The sequence below is a fragment of the Oryx dammah genome, unplaced genomic scaffold (assembly GCF_014754425.2).
Source record: "Oryx dammah isolate SB20612 unplaced genomic scaffold, SCBI_Odam_1.1 HiC_scaffold_20, whole genome shotgun sequence".
Taxonomy (NCBI): domain Eukaryota; kingdom Metazoa; phylum Chordata; class Mammalia; order Artiodactyla; family Bovidae; genus Oryx; species Oryx dammah.
Genome location: NW_024070204.1, coordinates 66,357,676 through 66,379,285, shown reverse-complemented (window position 1 = coordinate 66,379,285; position 21,610 = coordinate 66,357,676). Strand labels below are relative to the sequence as shown.

At 37.0% G+C, this 21,610-nt stretch overlaps 2 protein-coding genes across 4 annotated transcripts in view; one reads left to right on the top strand and one right to left on the bottom strand.

The window, feature by feature from the left end:
- The window catches only part of CREBRF (CREB3 regulatory factor), a 59,063-nt gene extending 41,019 nt beyond the window's left edge, over window positions 1–18,044 (top strand). For 2 of the 3 annotated variants that reach the window (XM_040262737.1, XM_040262740.1), the window contains 2 exons: window positions 5,105–5,227; window positions 12,375–18,044. In XM_040262737.1, the coding sequence (XP_040118671.1) occupies window positions 5,105–5,227; window positions 12,375–12,490 (239 nt within the window). In that variant the 3' untranslated portion in view covers window positions 12,491–18,044. The remainder of the gene's footprint in view (window positions 1–5,104; window positions 5,228–12,374) is intronic. The other variant, XM_040262738.1, reaches the window with a different exon arrangement.
- Window positions 5,547–5,894, bottom strand: LOC120879666 (60S ribosomal protein L36-like). Its single transcript, XM_040262741.1, has one exon. The coding sequence runs from the start codon at window positions 5,876–5,878 to the stop codon at window positions 5,564–5,566; it is 315 nt and encodes a 104-aa protein (XP_040118675.1). The 5' UTR covers window positions 5,879–5,894; the 3' UTR covers window positions 5,547–5,563.
- Window positions 18,045–21,610: the final 3,566 nt, after the last annotated feature.

Here is a 21,610-nt window from a genome sequence, read left to right as displayed (position 1 = left end):
ACGAAGAGGACTGGACCTTCATCCTGATTAACATAGTTTATCCCCAGACAAGGGTAAAATTCTGGAAGATTCTTGGATGATCATGAAATCAGAACAGGAGGGATCTCTTAAGAGACTTTGGGCTTCCCAGGTGGCTCAGATGGTAGAGAATCTGCCTGCATGCAGGAGACCCAGGTTCTATCTCTGGGTTGGGAAGATCCCCTGGAGAAGGGAATGGCTGCCCTCTTCAGTATTCTTGCCTGGAGAATCCCATGGACAGAACAGCCTGGCGGGCCACAGTTCATGGAGTCATGAAACAGTCTGACACAACTGAGCGACTGACTGACTTACAAATTGAAGGTTGGTCCTCACTTTCTGAGCCAGATGCTTTTACCTCCTCACCTAGAAGTGTTTGATGGTAGAGCCCTTCCCCTCTGCCCCCCGTGCCCCAGTGTTCTGGCGTGGACACTGCCCAGGCTGGGAAGAGCTGTTCTGCTGTTTCAGTTTTTACTGCTCTTCTCACTTGTAAACAGTGAGCTGGTTTACTTTACCTATTGAGGATGGGAGGCTTTTTGCTTCTCATCAGTCCAGCCTTCATGTAAATGTCCTTATTTATATTTGAGTTAATGGTTTTCTCTCTCGTTTATTTGAGAAACAAGCATAAATTTCTTGTTTCATGTGGTTTAGAGAGTCAGCTGTGCTTTCCTTGTTTAGTGACACATTTTTTAATATATTGTCCCTGCATGTAGTTTTAAATTATTTCCCCTCCCCCTGCAAGTTATTTCTGATTTCCCTCTTCAGTATTAGTCTAGATTGGTTTCTTCTAAGTTTTACAAGATAAGGAATAACAAATCATTAATTTCAAAGCAGTGTCTGAAGTAGTAGAGATTTATTTCAGACTGTAGGACTTACACGTGTTGAAACTGGAGGTGTGTTCCTCCCAAACACCCCACAACTTTATTGAGGTATAACTAAAGTAAAATAACTCCACATATTTAAAGAGTATTATATGGTTACTTTGGACATATGTATATACATGAGGAATCAGTCAGGATAGTGAACATTTTGATCACCTCCAAAAGTTTCCTAGTACCCCTGTGTAAGCTGGTCCTCTCTCTTCCTATCTCTGAGTAACCACAATCTGCTTTCTGTTGCTATAAATTTGTGTACATTTTCTAAAATTTTATATTAATGGAATCCTAGCATACATTCTTCTATTTTGCCTGGCTGCTTTCAGTCTGCATACTTATTTAAACATTTCTCCATCTATATCAATAGTTAAATGGTTTTCTTTGTTGAGTAGTATTCCACTGTATTAGATATACTGCAGTTTGTTTATCCATTCACATGTTGGTGAATATTTAAGATTGTTTGCTATTGCTATAACTGCTATAGACATATGTCTATAGAGCTGCTATGAATATTCCTGTGGAGGTGTTTGGGTGGACATATGTTCTGTGAGTAACTTTATAAAAAACTGCCAAGCTATTTTCCAAAGTGGCTATACCGTTTTACATTCTCAAAAACAGTATAGGGAGGTTTTAGTTGGTCCATATTCTTGCTAACACTTGGTAAGGTCAGTCTTCTTACTTTTAATCAACCTGATGTATATGTGGCAGTATATCATTGTGGTTTTAATTTGTATTTCATTAATTTATGATGTTGAACATCTTTACTTATTGGCTGTTTATATATTTTGTGTGTATGTGGGTAAACTGTCTGTTAAAATATTTGGCCATTTAAAAATTTTGTCTTCTAAAAGTTCTTTATTGTAGATACAGGTTCTTTACCTGATATATATGTTGAAAATATTTTATACTAATCTTTGGATTGCCTTTTTGTTTTCTCACTGACATCTTTCAAAGAGCAAAAATTTTTAATTTTGATGAAGTCTGATGTGTTAGTCTTTCATTTTATATTTTTGTGTGTTCTAATTAGAAAGTTTGCCAACTTCAAAACTGTATTTTTGTGTATATTTTCTCCTAGGATTTATATAGTTTTAGATTTTACAGTTTTTTTCCCCCACAAACAAATACCCAGTTGATCAAGCACCATTCTTTGAAAGGACTTCCTTTTTCCATTGATTTTTTTTTTTTCCCCACCTTGGTTAAATCAGTTGATCCTGTATGTGTGGATCTACCTCTGGACTCTGTATTCTGTTCCATTGAGCTGTTTGTCTATCTTTATGTGAATATGCAGTATCTTACTGTAGTTTTATAGTTCAGTTTAGTCGCTCAGTCGTGTCCGACTCTTTGCGACCCCATGAATCGCAGCATGCCAGGCCTCCCTGTCCGTCACCAACTCCTGGAGTTCACTCAGACTCGCGTCCATTGAGTCGGTGATGCCATCCAGCCATCTCATCCTCAGTCGTCCCCTTCTCCTCCTGCCCCCAATCCCTCCCAGCATCAGAGTCTTTTCCAGTGAGTCAACTCTTCGCATGAGGTGGCCAAAGTACTGGAGTTTCAGCTTTAGCATCATTCCTTCCAAAGAAATCCCAGGGCTTATCTCCTTCAGAATGCACTGGTTGGATCTCCTTGCAGTCCAAGAGACTCTCAAGAGTCTTCTCCAGCACCACAGTTCAAAAGCATCAATTCTTCGGCACTCAGCCTTCTTCACAGTCCAACTCTCACATCCATACATGACTACTGGAAAAACCATAGCCTTGACTAGATGGACCTTAGTCGGCAAAGTAATGTCTCTGCTTTTGAATATACTGTCTAGGTTGATCATAACTTTTCTTCCAAGGAGTAAGCATCTTTTAATTTCATGGCTGCACTCACCATCTGCAGTGATTTTGGAGCCCCCAAAAATAAAGTCTGACACTGTTTCCACTGTTTCCCCATCTATTTCCCAGTAGTAGATCGTAAAAGTCTTGGTAGTGTTCGTCCTTGTTGGTCTTCCAATTTTGTTCTTTTCTTTCAAAGTTGTTTTGGCTCTTCTAGGTCCTTTGCGTGACCATTATCAATTTTGGAGCCAGTTTATCACTTTTTATAAAAGAAGTCATCTGAAATTTTGGTTGGAATTGCTTTAATCTGTACATCAATTTGGAGAGAATTACCATCTGAACAAAATGCAGGCTTCCAATCCATGAACTTTGGATCTCTTTCCATCTGGTTGTCTTATTTAATTTCTCTGACTTGTTCTATACAATGTACAGTGCTTGAACATCTTTTGTTAGATTTATTCCTGAATATTTTATATTTTTGATGTCATTATAAATGGACTCACTGTTGAAATTTCAAATTCATTGTTGCTAATACGTAAGATGAAACTTTGTTTTATAGCCTTTTTAACGTTTATGTTTTGGCTGCCCTGGATCTTCATTGCTGTGCCTGGGCCTTTCTCTAGCTGTGGCGAGCGGGGGCTACTCTTCGTTCCAGTGCACGGGCTGCTCCCTGCAGTGGCTTCTCCTGTTGTAGACCACGGGCTCCAGCGCACTCAGGTTTCAGTAGTTGCAACGTGTGGGCTCAGGAGTTGTGGCCCTTGTGCTTAGTTGCTCTGAGGCATATGGGATCATCCTGGACCAGGGATCAAACGCATATACCCTGCATTGACAGGCAGATTCTTAACCACTAGGCCACCAAAGAATTCTGTGTATTACTCCTGCCATATTTTCCTGCTCAATTTAAAGTTCCAATAGTAGGTGTGTAGATGCCCTGGAATTTTCTATGTAAGTAGTTGTCACCTGCAAATAGAAATGGCCTTATTTACTCCTTTTGATTTCTGTGCCTTTTAATTCTGTTCTTTGCCTTATTGCAATGTTTAGGACATTTGAATAGATGTGGTGACTGCCTTGTTTGCAGGGGAAACTTTGACTTTTAAGTTGATGTTGGCTGTAGGTTTTTTGGTAATTGAGATGCCCTCAATTGTTTTAAGTTTTCTTGTTTTCCTAGTTTTGTTTTTCATGAATAGATAGGGAATACTGCCATTTCTTTTATTTTTAAATTGCATTTATTGGAACAATCATTGTTCTCCTTTATTCTGGTACTATATCACATATTACCCTGTTAATATGGTGAATTATATTAACTAATTTTTCATTAAACCAACCTTGCATTCTTAGAATAAACTGTATTTGGTTATGATGTATTTTACTTTTTATTTAGAGTCTATTGCAAATATTTTGCAGGATTCTAGTTTGATATTTTAGTCTGTTGCTAATACTTAGTCAAGGATTTTTAGGTCTATATTCAAAAGGGATATTGGTCTGTTAATTATCTTTTTTTGTAATGTCTTTGTCAGGCTTTGGTATTTGAGGACACTACCTTATAGAATGAATTCAGTCATGATCTTTCTTCTTTTTTGAAAAAGTCTGATAAGATTGCTTTTATTTCTTCATTGTATATTTGATAGAATTTTACATTAAAACTCTCTGAGTTTTCTTTTGGGAGTATTTTTGGATAAATTCAATTCCTTTGTTAGAAATGGGCTTTTCAGATATTCCTTTTCTTCATGTTAAGTAACATTTTCAATAAATTTGTTCATTTCATCCAAGTTTTTTAGTTAGCGTAGCATTTCCTTATTATCCTTTTAATGGCTTTGTTTTAAAGTGATAACCCCTTTTTCATTCTAGCTATAGGTGTTGGAGCAGTCTAGCTGGGGATGGGGATTAAGGTGGGAGTGAGTACCAATATTGTTGATATTTTCAAAGAACCAGCTTTAGACTTTGTTAACTTTCTCTATTGTGTGTGTTCTGTTTCATTGATTTCTCTTATCTTTATTATTTTCCTCCTTATTTACTTTTGGTTAAATTTGCTCTTTTTTTTAAAGCTTCTTAAAGGCAGAGAATTTTGTTTTTAAAGCTTTGTCTTTAAAGAGCTATGATTTATTTAATAAACATTTACTAAAACTCTGAGTCAGTATCAGACACTGTCATAGGTCTTAAAGCTGTGAAGGCAAGTAGGACAAATTGCTTACAGAGTAGGGGAGACTGATACATATCTGTAGCCTGTTGCAAAAGTGGCACATCATTTGAAATTAATCACTTTGGATAAGAAAGCTTGCAGCCATCACTGCCTAATGTTTTCTTACATGTTCTTCATTTTTAATTATCTGTTATTACACAATTAAAAGTAAATTTTTCCATGTTAGTGACATGTTCCAAGTGTCCTGTTCTGTCTTACAGATAATTTATTGTTTGTAATCAACTCCATCAAGCAAGAGATTGTAAACCGAGTACAGAATCCAAGAGAGGAGAGAGGACCCAACATGGGACAGAAGCTTGAAATCCTCATTAAAGATACTCTTGGTAAGAAGAATACTGGATAAATTAATAAATAATAACATTCATTGTAAGGTATGTGATTCAAGGGAATAGTAAAAAATTTTTTAAGGAAAAACTCAAGTGCTCTCATTGTAGTTACTTTCCTTTACGAGAAGATTTAGCATTCATAAACATACCCTTCTTGTAACCACAACTTATTATTTAGACTTCATCACTGAACTATTTTAACACTTGGGAAGGGTAAACTTCTAGCAACTTTAACCTTCTTTGGGGAAAATAAAGGTCCTTGACGTCAAGCCTGCAGTATATACTTTTTTTGGGGGGGGGGAGCAAGATTTATTATGAACAGAGGGGAAGGGCTCAGTCCTTGGCTGCCGCTTTCCTCATGGCGGCCAAGACGTTGCTCAGCTCCTTTCTCTTCCTCTTCGCACAGATGTGTGTCCCCACCCTTTTCTTGATGAACTTGAGGGCCCGCTTGTCCTTGGAGACCTTGAGCAGCTCCATGGCTCGTCGCTCATAAGGGGCGAAGCCACACATCTCCCGGATCATGTCCCGCACGAACTTGGTGTGTTTGGTGAGACGCCCGTGGCGGCGGCCGTGCCTCAGCTTGCCCACATTCTTGGTCACCTTGTGACCCTTGTTGAGGCCCATGGCCATGGGGTAGCGCAGAGCCATGGGGTAGCGCAGAGCCATGGCTGTTGTTCTACAATGGCTGCCGTGGCAGAAGCTGCAGTATATACTTTTAGAGGTTCTTACCTACTTGTTTTACTCTTTCCCAGGATTCTAACAAACTTGCTTACCTGGTTTTCCATCCCTGAACAGATTGTACCACATAGGGAGGAATAGAGAGGCAGCCAAACAGAAGTCAGGCAGAGTGATACCTGACAGGGAGGGTAGAGGTAGCTAAAGTAGACAGACATTCGAACCCTAGAGAACCAAGAGCTTAGCTGCCATAGGAGCGGATCAGATCAGCCTATCATCAGTAGCATCCCAAGGGCAGTACAGCATAACACAGTCTGGGAAAACCCTGAAGCGTCGTAAAATTGGTTCTTTGTTTAACAGTGTTTTCCTAAAATTGTCTCTTAAAAACTGGTTCTTACATTGTCGTTCTGTATAGCAGTAGATTTCACTTCCCTGAAAATTTTCTTCCAGTTCATTTTTCCCCAGAATGCTGACTGTATACCGAATCAGTTCACTTAAAAGAACTAAAGCTTACTTTTCAATCATTAATTTGTTACCTGAATTTAGAGTGCCAAACACTATTATTCTAAAAAATTCAATTGTAAACATCTTAGAATTTAAGACAAGCTTTTCTGATACCCAGTTAGTATAAATTCACTCATTCCACAAAACTTTTTCAATGCCTTACTATGTGCCAGATGTTGGGGAACACAGGGATTAAGCAAAGACTTTGTTGCTACTCTTCTTATGAAGCTTGCAGTCTAAAAATGGAGCATAAAGAATAAACAGAAAACCAGAAATAATAATAATATTGTGGTAATTGCTATGAAGAAATTAAGATTCTTAGATGGAGTGGAGTGAGCAAGAATATTTTATTTCTGTTTATACAGAAATATTCCTGTATACCAAATCTGCTGCTAAAATAATTGCATTTTCTTTCATTGAAAATAAATGCACGTTGAATACTTCCATGTACTTAGTAAATTTCTCATGGTTTTTGAAATGACTATTAGTTTCTCTTGTCAGCATTGTGTTCATAATGAATGTAAAATATACTAGTGTTTCTGAACGGCAATTGGGAATCATTAGTAAAATTAGCCCTGCATATAGATTTTAACCCAAAGATTTCATGAGATTTGACAACTTTCATGTTTGCAGGGCAGTGGAGATGATATGACAGAGAGATTTGAGAGACAAGAAAAAAGAGTTTGTTAGTCTAGAAAGGGGTAAACAGTTCGCATTTGTATAGTACTTACTGTGATCCAGGATCTGACTATTAAGGTCGTTTAGTTTATTTACTTCCACAGTTCTGTGAGGGAGGTATTATTATCCTGGTTTTACAGATAAGAAATTGGAAGCCCAACACGGTAGTAAGTAACTTGCTATAGGACAACAAGCCAGCAAGTAGGGGGACCAGGAGTAGAAGTGAGTTCTGCCAGTCGCAAGTGCTCGCACTAGACCCATGTATCATCCCTTGGCCTTGCCATCTGACGCTCATTCTAGATCATTTAGTATGTGTCTGTATAATTCACAAGTGGTCCACTGAGTGCCTTGTCCAATAGACTTACTTGAGGATTTATTTTTCTTGACATTCTATGTAACATTTGATTCCACTGGACACTTATCTTCATTCTTGAAACATTTTTATTATTTTAAGATGCTTTAGGTTCTGCATGCCTTGTTCCCTGTCTTTTTACACACACAGAAAAAATGCTGGTGGTTTCTCTTAGGCTCTAGCAGTATCCACTGGTCATATGCAGAAATTAAGATATGTTTTAAAAACACAAACGCTCATTTAGCATAATGGTTAAAATGAGAGTATTTGAAATCAGTTCTAGATCCAAGTCCTGACCCTGCCACTTATTACCTGAGGACCGTGGGGAAGTAACTTCACTTCCCTCAACCTAATTTTATTCATCTATAAAATGTGGACAGTTGTATGGATTAAATGGAAAGAATACGTATAAAGCACTTAGCATACTGCTGAACGCAAATTCTCAATGCTCAGTAAGAGTTGTTGATATTACCATATTACATTGTAAATGTTTGAGTTTTTTTCTCTAAAAGACTTTTATTTCTACATAGTTTTCCTATGTTAGGTAGAGAGAGGAATCTAATGTTTTGTAAGAAAAAAATTCTTTCTGTCTTTTTATTTTTTAATTTAAAGGTTTATATATTGATATTTGTGCTTTTCCCTTTATATCTGATTATCAATTTTACCAGATACAGTCCTTTACTCACATTTTCCTGCCTTGAGTATTTTAAATATGTTTCTCCATTTTTATTCTGGCATAAAATATTGCTTTTGAAAAGCTAATAATTGTCTGATTTTTTTTCCCCGTATGTCATTTGCTGTTTTTGCCCAGATGTCAGCAGGATTTTTTTTTTCTTTTTATTTAAATCTTAGTAACTTTACTAGACTATGTCTTGGAGTTGGTCATTTTAGGGCGGTAGTAACATATACACTCTGTGCTCTTTCAATAAATAACTTCAGATCTTTTAGTATTTAATTTGTTCCCTTGCTATGATTTTCTTCTTTGGGGACACTTACTATTTGTGGATTGAATCTTCTTTGTCTATCTTCAGTATTTTCTGAGGTATATTCACTTTTTCTCAAATTTAAGAAGATCTCTTCATTTCTAATTTTAAAATTCTATCCTTTTTCATTGCTGTTCTCTCAGATGCGTTATCTATTGTGTTTATTTGCACTCTTACATTCCTTTTAATTTTAACTTCAGGAATTTTTTCATTTTGCTTCTAATTTTTTGAGGTGTGATTAACATTTTATGTTTCAGGTGTATAATATACTGGTTTGATATTGGTATATATTACAAAATGATCACCACAATAAGTCCAGTTAACATCCATCAGTATGCATAGTTAACAAAATATTTTTTCTTGTGATGAGACCTTTTAAGATCCTTTCTCCTACCTACGTTCAGATATATGGAACAGTATTACTAACTATGGCCACCATGCTGTACGTTACATCCCCTTCATTATAGATGACTTTATCTTCAAGAACATATATTTTTTTGGTTTTGATTACTTTTTCCTGAATTCAATCTTGTCTGATATTACAGTCATGAATACAACTTTCTTATTATTATTTATATTTGCTTGGTAACTCTTTGCCTACCCTTTTTTTCTTTTTGGTAAGATTTTATTGAGGAAATCAACTTATAATTTGTTCTTTGATTAGGACAAGATAAAGGAAAAACAGAATTTCAGATGGAACAATGACATAAACTTATCAGGATATCCAGAAATGTACATGTATAGAAAATAGTTTTTAAACCTCCACATTAGTTTTTTTTTTTTAATTGGAAGAGAATTGCTTTACAATGTTGTGTTGGTTTCTGCCATATATCAACATGAATCAGCAATGGGTGTACATATGTCCACTACTTCCTGAGCCTCCCTTCCATCCCCATCCCACCCCATTGTTCTAGGTTGTCACAGAGCTGGGTTAAGCTCCCTGCAGCTACATCACATTCGCGCTGGCTGTCTGTTTTACATATGGTAATATATATGTTTCCAAGCTACTTTCTCAGTTCATTCCACCCTCTCCTTCCTGTGCTGCGTCAACAAGTCTGTTCTTTATATCTGCATCTTTATTGCTGCCCTGCAGATAGGTTTATCAGTACCGTTTTTCTGGATTCCATGTTAATATATGCATTAATATATGATGTTGTCTTTCTTTTTTTGACTTCACTCTGTATAACAGGCTGTAGGTTCATTCACCTCCCCAGAACTGACTCAAATTTTTTATGGCTGAGTAATAGTCCATTGTATGTATGTAGGATTACTTCTTTATCCATTCATCTGTCAGTGGACATCTAGGTGTCTTTTAGAATTGTGGTTTTCTCAGGGTATATGCCCAGCAGTGAGATTGCTGGGTCATATGGCAGTTTTATTCCTAGTTTTTCAAGAAATCGCCACACTTTTCTCCATAGTGGCTGTATCGATTTACATTTCCACCAACAGTGCAAGAAAATTCCTTTTTCTCCACATCCTTTCCAGCATTTATTGTTTGTAGATTTTTTGATGATGACCATTCTGATTGGTGTAAGGTGATAACCTCATTTTAGTTTTGATTTGCATCTCTCTAACAAACAAGTGAGGTTGAGCATTTTTTCATGTGTTTATTAGCCATCTAGTCTTCTTTGGAGAGATGTCTGTTTAGGTCCTCTGCCCATTTTTTGATTGGTTTGTTTGTTTTTCTGATCTTGAGCTACATCAGCTGCTTATATATTTTGGAGATTAATCCTTTGTCAGTTGCTTCATTTGTAACTGTTTTCTCTCATTTTGATAATTGTCTTTTTTGCCTACCCTTTAATTTTCAGTCTTTCTGTATTGCTTTATATGAGATCTCTTTGTAAAAGGTCTTAGATTAAAATGTAGACTTCATTTTAATACCGTAAATTCACTCCTGGATTTTTATATATAACTTATAGTTTGGCTATAGGAGTTTTTCTTTCTTTTTTACAAATTTATTTTTGGCTGCAGTGCAGCACATAAGCTCTTCACTGTTGTGCATGGGCTTTCTCTAGTTGCGGCACGTGGGGGCTGCTCTCAAGTGGTGGTGCGTGGGCTTCCCATTGTGGTGACTTCTCTTGTTGCAGAGCGTGGGTTCTGGGTGTGGCTTCAGTAACTGCAGTGTGTGGGCTCTGGAGCACAGGCTCAGCAGCTGTGGGACCCAGGCATGCCCCATGGCATGTGGGATCCTAGTTTCTGGATGAGGGCTCAAACCCATGTCCCCTGCATTACAAGGTGGATTCTTAACCACTTGACTGCCAAGGGAGTCCCCAGGAGTTTTTCTTTAATGGATGTGTTTCACTCATTTTTATTTATTGATACATGTTTGGTTTTAACTTCTGTCATCACCAAAAGATCTATTAGGATTGTTCATATGACTTTCTTGCTTTCTGTTGTCATACTATTCATATTCTGTTGTCATCCATATTATTATAGTTTCATTTTGTATGTGTCCTCTGATTATTTTCTACTTCTGCATTTTTGTCTTGCACGCTCATTTTTTAATTATAATGTGTACTTAATTTTTTTCCCTCAACTTTTCATTTAAAATATCAGTCCTACAAGAAAAGTAGAAATAAATAGTCCAGTGAACATTTGCATGTCATTCAGCTAGATTAACCAGTGTTAATATTTTTGCTGCATTTGCTTTAGTTCTGCCTCCATCTACATTTTCCCCTAAATATTTGAAAATAACTTACAGACATGATTATTCATCCCTAACTACTACTTCAACATGTCTTGCTCAAGAACAGGGACACTTTCTTACCTAGACATGATACCGCTGTCACTTCCTGGTTCAACATCGCTATAACGTCTATGTGGAGTTCATATTTAAATTTCCCCAGTTGTCTCAATAATGTCCTTTATAACTTTTTTGTTTGTTTTTGATCTAATTAAGGATCATGAGTTGCATTTAGTTTTTTGTTGTTCTTCTTTAATCTAAATCAGTCTCCTAGTCTTTTTTCTTTCCATAAAAAAATCCAGGTAGTTAATCTTGTAAAATGTCCCAACATCTGAATTCATCTGTTTCCCCCTGATCAGATACAGTTAAATTTTCTTGGCAAGAATACATTGTAGGTTATATCCTTCTCATTATGTCAATCAAGAAACATACTATGGTCCCATGGTTAAGACTTGGCCTTCCAATGCAGGTGGTGTGGGTTCTATCCCTGGTTAGGGAGCCAAAAATGGTCCACATCAAAAAAAAAAAGTCTTGAAGAAACACACAGTATCAGTTTGTCCAGTTATTGGTCCCAATGAATTTGATCACATGGTTAAGGTGGTGTCAATACTCTTTTACAGTATATTGACTTCTTATAAGCAGTTACTAAATAAAATTTTTCTGCTTCCATCTCCTTTTAATTGCTTATTTTTTATTACATTTTCAAACACATATACCTCTATTACTGAAAATCAATAAATCAGATATCTTCAACCTCAGTCATAGAGGATGAGGAAGACAAAAAAATCAACATACATGCAGTATCTCCCACCTTTCTTTCCTCTTCCAAGTTTGCTTATTTATCCACTTACCTTTAAAATGAAAAAAAAATGCACATAAAATTGATCAAATCCTTATAAAAAATGACTGAAAACATCCTGTAGATATGTGTTTTTGGTCACATGGGTGAAGCCCATCCATGAGATACAGTGAAGTTAAAGCAGTTGGAAGAGACTGGCTGTGAGAGAACAGGAAAAAGACTTGCTGGCAGGTTTTAGGAAACAGTGTCTGTTGGCAGGCTTGGGGTTTGGGTTTGGACTGTTCTTGGTTTAACCCTGCTAGTCTTGTGGGCACTAGTTACTGTGGGTAGAATTATTTTCTGGGCTGCAGTAGCAAGCAGCAAGCACTCATCTAGGAGTCATATCAAACTGAGAGCCACCCCTGACCCTCAGATTTTCCTGTTCCTTACCTTCAGATATATCTAAGTGTGCCTTTTACTCTTTTCTTCAGGTCTCCCAGTTGCTGGGCAAACCTCAGAATTTGTTAACCAAGTGTTAGAGAAGACTGCAGAAGGCAATCCCACTGGAGGCCTTGTAGGACTAAGGATACCAACATCAAAAGTGTAATCAGCTTCATTGGACCACTGGTCAGAAATGTCTGTGTTTGTCACGTTATTCATTGTAAATTTTCATTCTGTTTTGCATGTCAGTTTAGCATTATGTAAACATTTACAATTAGGTTACATTGTTTTAAGAACTAAGTAGCATAAGTGAAGCATGATCCAAAATACTTGATTATTGCATTTTTCAGAGCATAAACCATGGTTAAAACTGCTACAGGCATCAGAGTTGAAAATCATACATTTAAATAGATGTTTAGATACAGATTACAAAATCTGTTAAAGCAAGACACTTTGAAAGAGTGAAGATAATAGTAAATGCCAAATATTGTGGCAGGTTTATGCTCTGAACCACACACAAAAAAATTGAGGAAGCATTTTTTTAAACAGTCAGTTTTGATTGTTTTTAGAATTATTGCTTTTTGTTCTAATTTTCCACAACTGTTACTCTCACTTGTACATGGCACAACCCAGCACTCATGCCCATGTGCCATATTAGATGTTCATTTTCCGAGCTCTATATGGTATATATAAATATATATATATAAATATATATATATAATGTCTGTGCAAGTAAGAAAAAAAAGCATATTCTTTGTGCCTTGTATTTTGGGGAAACTATAAAACTGGTAATATTTTGTATGATGAAAACCCTAATGAGGAAAAAAAACAAGATATATAGGTGGAAAAATTATGGGGTTTAAATGTTTTTTTGTTCCAACTCTTTTTCAAAATTTTTGAATGTATATAGGACTATGTTGAAATGTAGATATATGCCACAGAGTCTGTGTATTGTATAAAAAACAAAACAAAAAACAAACAAAAAAAAAAGATGGCTCTAGAAAACTCATATTTCGGTACTTGACCGGAAGAAGACAAATACTTGCACATTATTGCGATTGTTTTATTTTTTGTACCAAAGACAAATGCAACTGATATGGCAAACTGCCAGTCTAAGTAAAGTTTTGCACAGCTTACATGATACTGTATGAATGTATGAAAAAAAAGGAGAAAAAAAAAGAAAAACGAAAAGGTCAGGGTTAGGGATCTTACTGAACTGTGAATTTTATTTCTGTTTGGGTCCAATTATCTACAGAAGGAGCATCCACACACACAGATATTATTTTGCTGTTCCTCTAGTTCGCTTCCATAGTAGATAAGTTGGTGGCCATTTAGGTGTCTGTAAGTCTTTTTATTTCTGCACTTATTGTAGGAAATTTTAATATATTTCATTTTAGTAAGCTATTGGTAAAATAGTTTTTGACCTTTAAAATTAAAAAGTTTATTTAGCTTGTTGTAGTATACTTCCACCAAACAACCAAAATACAGATTATTTTTATTGTATTATGTATATATATGTAAAGAAAGAAAAAAGCTAAAAATATCTAATTCTTTAGTTGCCACTTTTCCAATTGATGTATTATTGTGCATGTAATATTTTCAAAGATCAACACAAGCTTAAAACAAAAACAAAAAAATTTATAGATTTTTATATTTTTGTACAGGTATTTTCAAACTAGCTTCTTCAAACTTAACATGTGACTTATTCTTCTTCTATAGTTTCTAGAACTGAGAAATATTAACACATTTAGTTTTTAGGTGCTCTTTTTGTTCACACAAAACAGCTTCATTAGTCAGTGTTTTAACTATGTTAAAGCTTTACCTCTTGATGAGAAATTTCTTATGTCAAGGCAGCATTATAAACCTTCCCTACAAATCTTTCCATCCTGTCTCTCTCACTGTTTTATTTTCAGATTTTGTGTTTTGAACTCTGAAAACTGATAACTTAAAAATTCTATCTTTTAAATAAAAAATCCTATTTAGCCAGAAAAAAAATACCAAAAATTTCAGACCTAGCTGCTGGGAAAATATCTATTTCTCCAACTACTTCTCCATAACCCTTGGAGAATTTATTTTAAATTATATTTTGTCTATACAGTGTGTTTCTTTTCTTTTCTTTCTGCCCACCACCCTCGCCCATTTGTAAGTGATAGCACATGAAGCTATAGCTTATAAAGGTTTGGTTCTAATACGCACAGTGACAACCGAGCAATGTTGCTTTCATGCTTTGACATTATGAAGAAGAATCTCCAAGAAGGATTGTCTTAACACCTTAGCTGAACTGTGATGCACAAGATTACCCTATGTGCTTGGTGGAAATGTACATGGTTAGTGCATTCACACGAAACGGATAAGCTCAGATCTAATGGTTTAATAGAATGTAAGTTTATTAGCCAATGTTTTTCATTTTTAGATCGGAGAAGGCAAAGCACAGGTTTGTATCTTGGAGGTATATGAAGTTTTGACAGAGTGTGTCTGGGAAATTGAAATATGTTCCAAAATATGGCAGTTTTGCAATCAGGTGAAAATCACTTCATGGTAGAGACTCAGCTGATGAGGTTTATAAAATTGCCCCTTTCTAGCTGCTCTGTTAGGAATTCTGGTTTTTTATACCTTTTTCTTGTCTGCGAACCAGAATTTGATTTTTTGGTCTTGCATTTCAAAAAAAAAAGACTTTGAATCTGTTTAGTAGATTCCATATCCTTGCATTTCAGTGTTTTATATGTACTACTTAAGTTAAATAGTTAAAAGCTTTTAAATAGTTGAGCTTTTTAATGTTGACACTTTATTTTGTACCTACCTATTTATATATGTATGTATATCTTAGAAAAAGCACTTTGTTAAAAAAAAATTGCATTTTATATGATTCCTGCCATTTGCTGCTAAATCTGGGCTGGTCAGAATGCTGCAGCGATACTTGATCTAAATAAAAACCTGGCAGTAAAATGTAGAGTGAAAGTTAAATCCTCTTGCTGTTTTAACTTTATCATAAAGATGACATAGGCAAGCTGTGCAGCTTTACATTTTAACCAGGGGACTCTGTGGCATTTAAAACCGTCTAGAAATGGTTGTACTTTAATGCCAGTAATAATCTGCTTCCTCTATTGTCATTAAAATATATACGTTTAGTGTATCACACAAACAAATCTTATAAGGGTAACGTAAAAACCCCAACAATTGTACATGTTCTGTTTTTGAAAATTGTGGCATGTATTTTTGGGTGAAGATCATTAGAGAAGAGCTCTCTAAAGGTTTTCTGTGTTCATTCATGGTATACAGATAGCTCATAATGAAGTCCAGAATCTTACGTTAAGTGAAAGCATTGTGAATTCACCTCAAATAAACCCATTGTTCCCAAAGCAATTATAAACTTTGACTCTAGTACTACTATGATTTAAAAAAACAAACAATATTCTTCCTCGTTTCAGATACACTGGATTCTTTATAGAGTTTGTCTCCATGTGAAAGCATGCTGTCCGGTTGTCCTTGTTAAGATCTTGTCTGAGTTTTGAATTGGGTGCCACACTTTTTCAGTCAGTATGATTGCTTGTTCTACTGTACCATGTACGATTCTTGTCCTTTCCTATATCCTTCATGACAGATTATGATGTGGCTTTATATTGTGCCTTACTTGTACATTTAAAACAAAACGTCTTCATTCCCTTTCACTTCCTAACTCTTTCACTTTGAACTTTTTGGTAAGAGAATCAGAGCTATTATAAAAACATCATGAAGGATTTCAGATGAGTATGGTTTTAAATTCCCTCTCTTTATTGTTATTTTATATTTGTATGAAAGACCAGTTTTGAATGGTCTTTGAATATGAGGGGGAAAGATTAGCAGTAATTTCACTACATCCCTTTTTCCTAACTTTCATGAATTTGTCATACATCTTCTTTCTGATGCTTGACTTTATTTGCTCCTTAGCAATAGTCTGCATTTAAAGAAAGGTGTGTTCAGTTCATCAGCTTGAAATTGACCATTTCATTTTTCCAGAATTTTTTAGGAAAAGAGTACTCATTTTGTTTGTTTTATAAAACAGATGACAAGTCTCTTTAAAAGAAACAGAAGTACAGTACTTTTGAAATACAATGCTGTTAGTTTGGATTTCTTTTTTTATATATAATATTCATACAATTATCTGATGTTTGCCTTCATTAATAAAGCTGTTAGTTTATTCACCAAAATGTCAAGAATGGATGTGCTTTTCTTTATTCCATACATTTAAAAATATTTTAGCTGCTAAGATTTCGTTAACTTTCTAAGAAATGAATTCAAGTTGCCTTCAGCAGGAATTAACACAAACTTATGTTCCCTTTCTTTATATAGTCTTCCTAAAATGCTGTTCAAGTATTTTCTAGTTAATTATGTAACAGAATGTTAGCATCTCTCCAAATCTTGAAACTTGAATTTTGAGAATGCATTGAATTATGCTTTCAGTGTTAAAGGTTTCAATTATCCTTCTAGTGAAGTCAATTGTGGAATACCATTTCCCATGGAACTGAGGCCATTTCCACAACTTTGCACAGAACTGCAGTCTTGTTCTTCCCTCAGATCATGACAAATAAGTCTCACACAGTGCCGTAATACTTGTGGATTCTTTTGTAATCTTTGTAATCTTAATAAGGGCATTATGAGAAGATGACTCCATGTTTTTTTAATATTTCAAACACATTGGGATGTAACCATGAATGTCAACTGTAGGAACGGTGGTTTCGTTTTAAGGAATAAGCATGTTGGGGAAGATGACCACAATGTACTACTGACGGTTTTACCCTTCCGTAGGCGAGTGGGGTTATGTGTTGAAGCATAATCCTCGTGCTGAGTAAACTGACTGAAATCGTAGAAATTACACCTAGGGACTGAATTATGCCAAATTGCCATTTTCCTTTAGGAAAGGGAGATTTGGGGGTAGTGGTGAGGGAACAAAACCTTAAAACTACTTCTGAATAGTATTTTGGAATTGACGACTTGGTGACTAGTGAGGAACATCAGAGTTGGGTATTTCAATGTGCCAAGTTTGGGTGAACTAGGTTTGCCTCTTTCATAGCAGTGTAAACACAATTGTGTAGTTGATTAAATCTTGGGTGGATGTGAGCGGGACTGATTACTGTGTCTTGCCCTTCGCCCTTTGTTTTTTTCAGAACCAAATAACAGAAATGTATGTGTGTACTGTATCTGCCTTTTCGCCACATTTTTATGACACTGTATTCCACTGCCTGCTTTTTTTTTTTCTTTTAACCTTCTTTCCCTAGGATTTGGCCTATAACTTAGCGTTTGTGGTTAACAGTGATACTAGGGCTGACCGCACATAAGAAGTCACAAGAGAAGAGCGGAAGGGCAAGAATTCAAACCATGTGTTCATACAATGTGGCGACCTCTTTGGCATAGCGCGTAGGACCTGTTTGTAATGCGATCATGAATATTCTGTAGTTTTGTTTCCCTCCCCGCCAACTGGAGCTATGAAACTTTTTATTGGATTCAGTCTTGTCTGTTGTCTAGAAAGAATTTTATCTTGTTGACGCATGAGCTGTTTAAAAATTATTCTATTAAATGTCGGTTAATAGTTGTGCAGTTTTTCTTTTCAGAAGAAAAGGCAATACAGTCGTTGCCTTTGTTTTCTGTCACCTTCCAGCCCCTCAGCACTTCTAGTCAGATACAGATTCATCAGTGTATGCAACATCCTTTGTAATTTAAAATAAAAAAAGCTGAAAAGAAAAGGTTTTCAATTGTTTGCCTCGTGTTTTCGTCCTTCCTTTTCCCATTGCTTTTCTGTTGCTGTCTGAGGTGACCATCCACCCTTCAAAATAAGCCACTGCAACAAAATTCTGAGCTAGAGACAGCAGTGAACTCTTGATAGCACTGCCCCTCTCTTGGTGTAGTGTACAAAGAGCTAACATTTTTTAACACTTAGAGCTGATCTTTCAACATGCTAGTTAAAATTTGCTCCTACGTTGTATTATTTATTGACAGAAACACACTCTTTATAGTTTAGAACATGGTTTATCCTTCTCTCTTCCCCTTGATTCTTTGGCCAGGTGAGTTCTCCGAGGGAGATGAAGTGTTTTGAGTCTTGGCTGACTTAAGTTTTGTATGTGTGTTTCACAATTCTCAGTAAATCTCCAAGCTTGGCTGGGCATGTACATAGCACCATTAAATCAGTGGACCTGAGTGAACCTCACTGCAGCAATGTTCCTTCGGCCAACAAACATTCGTTGAGCAGTTAACTCTGTAAAGACTTGTGCTAGGTACTGGCTGGGAGGACGTTAAAGAGACCTCCAGGAATATATTCAGTTTGCTGAGGGAGCCACATGGTCTGAACAGGACCACAGAACAAAACAAGAGCTTTACACATGCAAAGGGTTCTAGGCACATCACTACAGAGGACATTTACCTCAAGGACACTGGTACCACGTCCAGTGGGGGCTGCTAAGAGAATTGACAGGCTGTGTTCATGATGTCCCTGGTCCCTTGAAGAAGCCCTTTTTGCTTCATTAGAGTGCTAGGCAGTCAGGAAGCAGAGTGCACATAGCCCTCATGGACTGGTTCTGCTTGAGGACTTAACCTCACAGGAGCCTCTGTCGAGGTCTGGGAATTTGAAGGAGCTGGGTGAGGTGAGCCCTTCAAGTAGAGCTCTTAGGAAACTGAACCTTCTGTGGGTAGCATGCAGCGAGATGGGTGGTTCAGTTGTCCCTCCTTGCCGACACTGATTTCAGAACCAGGAGAACACCTTAGCCAGAGAGAAAAACATTAGTTCAGAATTACTTTCATGTCCAAGCTGAAAGGTTCAGAATAGGAAGAAAGCATTAGAAAGCCCTGGAAGGCTAGGGTGGCATTTGTTAAGCCCCTGCTAGGTGCTTTTACATCAGGGAAGTCACCTGCTGCTTTCTGTGACCCAGTCAGGTAGATGATCATGTCCGTTTTACAGAAGTCAGACTAGACCTAGACTAGAGTGGTGTGGAGTCACCCCAGACCCAACTTACCTGGTACAGAACTCAATTCAAATGGCAGTTTGCACGCAGCACTCAAGAGGCCGTGCATACTCTCCTGTAAGCAACCAGGCAAGTCACAGGCAGTATTTGGATGGTTTTCTATGTAGGAGGGAGACAGTGGGCTTAGGATTTGAAAACCAGAAAGAATTAAAGCCAAAACCTAGTAGATGTAGTAGCCAAAAGCTAGTCAGGATTAGTTGGTACAGGTGATGAGAGCAAAACAGCATTGACAGTAGTCGGTGATGGAGAGTGCAGGTCACAAATTGTATACCTATTCAAAGATGGTCTCTAGCTAAAGGGCTTAGAATTGAGTCTTCTTTATTAGAAGGGAGTGTGTTGGAGCATGGAGAAAAGAGTGTGTTGTTTCCTTCTGTAACTGCCTCATGGAGATGCAGTTGGCCACCGTTGGTTGAAGAGGAATTTCCAGCAAGAAGCATGATGGGAAAGGGGCCCAAGATCACGTGGGCCCATCTACTACGTGCAGACTTCGGGTTTCTTCACTGTCTTGAATAGGGAACTTCTACTTGAGAATCCAGAACGTTTGAGTGACTTGAAGAACATCAACCTCAGTTTCTTTTAAGGGTTTTAATCTTAAGATGTTGCCAAGAATGAACCTAACAGAAAATGTTCAAGCTCTATGGAAAACATTAAAATACTATGAATGACACAGAAGAAGACTTGAACAAATGGAAAGATAGACCAAATTGTTAAACAGCAGTCAATGGCGTCAGTCTTCCAAAGTTAAAGTAACAATTTAGTGCCATCCCAGTGAGACATACCAATACAATTAAGTTCACATGGAGAAAAAAATGGGGTGCCTGATCCTAACATTAAAGCACATTAAACTGTAATAATAAAGCTGTCATTATGGTGCATGAATGAGTGGTAGGTCAAGAGAATGGAATGTATATACTTCTGTATATATACTTCCATTCTATAATGGAAAGTATAGAAGTAAATTCAGATGTAAGAATTTATATGGTAAATACAGCATCTGAAACCAGTGAGAAAAAGATGGATTGTTCAGAAAATAGTGATGGAACAACTGGGTACTCCTCTGGAGGAGGTAAATTTGGCTCTATATTTCACACCATAAGCCAACACATACTTCAAAGTGGGTAAAGATCTAAATGCAGAAAAATTCAAATAAAACTTCTTTAAGGCCCCAAATACAGTAAGCCATGTCAAAATTCTATTGACTAAGATAAAGCTCATCTCTCAGGGCAAATCCTCCTAGTATATAAGTAGCTCTGGGAGCTGATACAAAAAATACCAACAACCTAATAGAAAAATGAACAGATAGTAAAAACAGTTTTCAGTTCATGATAAGAGAAATGAAAGTTAAAAGATGGCACTTTTCACTTAATCAGATTGGCAAAAATCCTAGTGTTTGTAAAGACACCATGTGTACAAGGCTGTGAGAAAGCAGGCATTAGTACCGCATTGCCTGTGGGAGTGTAAATTGATACAACTTCTCTGAAAAGCAATTCGGTAGCATGTATCCAAATTTTAAAATGCATCTATCCTTTGACCTAGCAATTCCATTTGGGCTGGGCAAGTCATTAGTCTCTCTGTGCCTGTCTCCTTATCTGTAAGAAGTAGATAACTCTACCTCACAGGGTTGTTGTGAGAGTTACATTGGAATGGTACACATAACAGCACTTAGTACAAAGTGGCTGGCACAAGGGAAGGGCTTCAGAAATGTCAGTACCACGGGGCAGTCATGTGCGTTACATTCTCCCCATGCACCGTGTTACTACAGCGTGCTTGGTGCTGCTTATGTATTACCTCATTCAGTCCTCCAGTCAATGCTGGGGTTGCCGGCAGTTAGCCTCTGAGGAGGCAGAAGCACAGAGAGATGAAGTGGGTGGTCAAGCAGGATTCAAGCCAGGGCTGATGCCCAAGATGCGATGCCCAGCCAGTCTATTAGATGCAGTGGTGTGATGAACACTTCAAGGGAGGGTGTTCTCTCCAGGACTAGACTTCCAAAAACAGCTTGAAGAATCCAGGAAGGAGACAGGGCTGGTGGGGTGATTGATGCCCTTGAGATCCAGCTAAGAAACTTGGACTAGTTAATAATAATAATAATAATAATACAATGAAAGAGCCTCCATCTGTTGAGGGTTTGCTCTTAAGTATTTCCATTAAGTAATTTAAGGCTTCCCTGGTGGCTCTAAAGACGGTAAAGAATCTGCAGTGTGGGAGACCCAGGTTCAATCCCTGGGTCAGGAAGATCTGCCTGGAAAAGGAAATGGCTACCACTCCAGTATTCTTGCTTGGAAAATCCCATGGGC